Below are 4,505 nucleotides of genomic sequence, written 5' to 3'. Positions count from 1 at the left end.
TTCTATGCAGCAGAACAAAATTGCCTGCTGAAGAGGTTAATAATAGGTTTATTTCTGTTGAACACTCAAGAGTGGTTTTTCTGTGCTTTAGGTAATAACACACAAGTTCACTGTCCTGGGTTTTAGAATTGTTTCTAAACTTTATCMGCTCTCTCTCCTCTGTCTCCACTGTGCTTTCGGTGTGTATTACGCTGTTGTTGACTCAACTTCATGATGAAGTTTGCCTGTGTTAGTTACTACCTTTTAGGGCCAGCTATCAATCAGCATATTTCCAATCCACTGGGTTTGCTAAATGTTCATAAATATTCACTTTTCCTCAAGTTTTGTGTTCTTTGGAAGTGCTGAACTCAGTCAATCACTTTACACTCCATAAATGTCTGCTAATAGGTGGCCTTATGGTTCTAAATTCCCTGATGGATAATTGCATATTTCAAAAAGGAAAATCAYGGTAAAACTAAAACACAGTTCAGTTATGACTTTTGAAGTTTTGAAACTTCTGGCATTTGCAAAACCTTCTTTAACTTGCTTCCAGTCATTCACAAACTCACAGGATTCTGTGTGAGCTTCTAATGAAGAGCAACTCAATTAGGTGYTCTCTTTTAACAGCAGAAATGCGTMAAAATTGTTGTTATGCTTAGCCCAGTAYTTCACCTGAACTCTTCTGAACTTTCTGTTTCCTGAACTACATTCAATTCTTTCTTTGAAACTGTCTGTGGCTGATTACCTACCACTTCCCAATAGACTTAGGAGTTACTTTGCAATCTTTCCAATGAATTTTCCTTTTTCTGTTCTCTGGAATTAATATACTGTACCTGCTTTGATTATAACTTCTTCCTAATGAGCTGTGTCCAGTGCCTTATAATAGTTTCTTTGTAACCTGGTAGTTCCCAAATCAACTCAAAATGTTTTCTTGCTTTCAGCTCTCTTGGCAAAGACCTTTTCATATGAATGGCAGWTAAAAATGAAATTATTTCAATGTGTTCTGTCAAATTTAAAGTAAGTTTAYTTGTCTATTTTGTAATGTCTCCTTTCCTATCCTTTGGTTTTTGCTAAGGGTTCTGAGGTGCCTGTATGGTGAATACTTTATAAACAACAATTTATTTGGATAGTGATTTCTCTGTAAACTAAGTTCTTATGTACCTCCTATAAGAAATAGAGCAGAGATTTGGAGTAAGAATTTTAATGGCTGCTTCTTCCTGGGCCCCTCACTTCAAAGTGGACATTGAGATGTTGGAGCATGTCCGAATGAAGCTGGTGAAGGGTCTGGAAAACATGTCCTAAGAGCAATGGCTGAGAGARCAGGGGTTGTTTAGTCTGGAGATGAGGAGACTCTGGGAGACCTCAYTGATTTCTACAAGTACATGAGAGGAGGTTGTAGTGAGGTGGGTGTCAGGTTCTTCTGCCATGTCTCTAGTGAAGGGACAAGAGRAAATGGCCTTAAATTGGGCCAGGATTRGATATTAGAAACAAAATTCTCTCTGAGAGAGTGGTCAGGCATTGGAATAAGYTGASCAGGGAGSTGKTGGAGTCTGGCAGTGCTCAAGAGGCATCTGGATGTGCCCCCTGGGGATGTTGTTTAAGGATGATTATGGTGTTGCTTGGACTAGATTATCTTAAAGGCATCTTCCAACCTTGATGATTCTGTGATTCTGTGATTCTGCTGCCTCAGTGATCTTGTCAAGTGACTTCCTTTAGCTCTGGTAATCCTGTTATGTGATTATGTGTAGCTGCAAGTTCAGCAGGGACAGGGACTCTGTTACAGAGATATTCCCCRGCAGTCTGGCGAAGGGTACCATTTGAAAGGTCATATTTCTTTCTTCACATTATGCCTCAGCTTCCCTACTGCATGAGCACTCATTATTTTCAAGTCAGTCAGAAAGATATTAAACTCTGTATACATCTTCTAAAATCAGAGTCTGTCCTGGCTTGTAACTATGATAGGTTATAGAAAATCCTCCAAGGTTTCTGGAATTGGCCCCAGTAAGCTCTAGGAAAAAGGAGCAACAATGAGAGACTCAAGTCTTGTATTCCTTTCTTACTCTTYTATCATTAAGAGCCCCAGGTTAGTATGCCTTGTAAGTCAAAGTACTTTACTCTTTGGAATGGTTTCAATCAGACTACCAAGTGTAGGAAAAGCCTATTTTGCCTCTGCATAAGCTGTTGTTTTACCTGTAATATGTTTTCCATTATTCTCTTTGYCCAAATCAAATTATGTACTCATGAAATCTAATTGAAGGCCAAATTCTAGTGCATTTGCTCTAAGGAKATCTGATGAAGTGAGTGGAACAAGTCCTGAGTAACAGCAGAGATGGGTGACTGAACTGGGATCATGAGGAAATTGCAATTGAGTTTGAAAGCAAAGGAGAGAACCCTGTCACTGCTTTCACTGTTGAAATGCACTTTTCTAATGTTCTGGAAGGAGCTTCTTTTTTCATCCTGTACTCTAACATTCCAACTTTGTGTGAAYATACAGTCCAGGTCCAAGTTAAAACTCAGTCCAAAAGACATGAAAAGTTGACTCCTCCAGCCCCCTGCAGCTGCCTTCTGTTGTCCTGCTGAACAATGCAGTTCTGAACTAGTCCTAATCTCAYGTCAGCTCATCATACACCTCTTGGTAGCCTGCACCAGAAAGGAGTTACCTCATAGCTAAATTACTGCCTTCTGTGATTTATCTTGGAGCAAAGGCAGAGAATGTCTGGGGGAAGCTGGTTGGTCCAGGGCAACATGTCTCCAAGACGGAGTATGGTAAATAACAGGGAAAAACTGCAAAGGAGAGCAGTGATACATGCAGAGAGACTAAAGAGTCTCAAATTCATCCCTTTTAAAAATTAAACGTAAGAAATTGTATTTTCAGTCAGTAAAATCATGAATGGTGATGGGCAAATGAACTGGAAATGATGAATCACTGTCTATAAACATGATGCAGCACTCAAAGAAATGATAAAGCTGTGAATGATTTAAAGCAAACAAAAGGAAACATTTTTATCACAAAGCACCTAATTAAATTGTAAAAAAAAAAAAATATTTTATTTAGTGGCATAAGAGCCAAATGTACTATTAACTTGAGAAAGGCATCAAGAAAGGTTGTGCATTGTTCATTGAGTATTCCACCTCCAGCTCAGAGGGTCCTGGAAGCCAGGGAGATGCAAGGATCATGCTAATCATGCCCTACTTCTTCCAAGCCTTGTCTAGACATCTATTGCTGGGAAAGGTTAAACAAATCTTCATCTGGAGCCAGGATATGCATTATTATTTAATCACGGCATATAAATGGCAAATTAATTCCCTGTATTATAGTAGAACAGTACTCCAGATTCAGAAATACGGGAATATATAAAGCTGAAATTTCTGCCAGATGCTTTTGGTCTGAGATCAGATCTCACTTTCAGACCCACATGACTGTGGGGAGAGAGACCTGCAGATCTGAGTCAAAGCACCACAATGAGATTAGGGAGTCTTCTATTAGGACAAACAACACTTGGATTTTAGGAAGACTGATTATTAAATAATAATAAGAAAATATAATGTCTAGCCCACAGTGTTCTGCCACCACATATTGCTGGAGTGTTCAAGACTGTTTTGACAAAATATGACTGAATTCTTGCTGTACTTTTGTACACATTATCTAGTGCTGTATCCTTGCATTCCTGCCTGAGCACTCTGTTTTCCACTACCAGAGAGAATATCTTGAATKATGAACACTTTATCTGTTTCGTGGGGCTGTTCTGGTGTTATGATCCTGCAGATATCATCCACAACTATCAGAGCCTTTGAAATCTCAACCTCTAACAAGGATGAGATATTGGGTTGAGGTACTGAGGCTGTAGAACTTTGTYCTCTCTACTGCAGTCAAATATTGCCAGATTGGTACACTTTCCCAAACAATCCTCACTTCAATGGTGTTGGTGTGCCCTGCCTTACAAATATGCAGAGCACAAAGAGAGACCAATGACAGACAAATCAGCCACTGAAATTTACACTGCCCAAGGATCCAYTCCATTTGGCTGAGATCATGTGGAAAAGGAAAAGCTGTGACACAGCTTCTACAAGGAAAACCAGTTCAGCTCTTACGTAGACTTCAGCAAAGAAAACGTCTGTGTACACAGGCATTGGCTGTGCAAGGATTTAGTTATCCTTTCAGCTTCCTCTCTTGAATGGCTCAGAATTCAGATTGAGCAAATTTGTTCTTTGGAGTCAGCTGAAAATGAATGTACTTAATTTGGTCAACAATAACATAATAACTATTATCACTGATATTAATTTTTAGCTAACTGGCATTCTTTGTTTTCCTTAATATGACTTTCTTTCCAAATGAAGCTGTGGAACAAATTACAAAGTTTCTCTTGCAGAAGAGGCTGTGCAAAAACAAATCATTCCAGGCTAGAACTCTGTGAGTCAGTTTTTAGAAACATAATTTGTGGTTCAGCTAAAGTTTAATGCCCCCAAATACTGCATATTTCATCCTCAAGGCAGAGAGAATTTACAAGTTTGATGTCTCTACTTAA

General features: G+C 39.0%; 1 protein-coding gene across 1 annotated transcript in view; it reads left to right on the top strand.

Annotated features, from left to right (window-relative positions):
* The first annotated feature begins 2,724 nt into the window (after positions 1 to 2,724).
* ADCY8 (adenylate cyclase 8) overlaps positions 2,725 to 4,505 on the top strand; it is a 90,489-nt gene continuing 88,708 nt past the window's right edge. The window contains exon 1 of the mRNA XM_057367586.1: positions 2,725 to 2,745. Within this exon, the coding sequence (XP_057223569.1) occupies positions 2,725 to 2,745 (21 nt within the window). The remainder of the gene's footprint in view (positions 2,746 to 4,505) is intronic.

Source organism: Malurus melanocephalus, unplaced genomic scaffold, assembly GCF_030028575.1.
Source record: "Malurus melanocephalus ecotype Western Australia unplaced genomic scaffold, MMel_1.1 scaffold_3, whole genome shotgun sequence".
Taxonomy (NCBI): Eukaryota; Metazoa; Chordata; class Aves; order Passeriformes; family Maluridae; genus Malurus; species Malurus melanocephalus.
The sequence above is the reverse complement of the archived record's forward strand: the minus strand, read 5'-3'. Positions and strand labels throughout refer to the sequence as shown.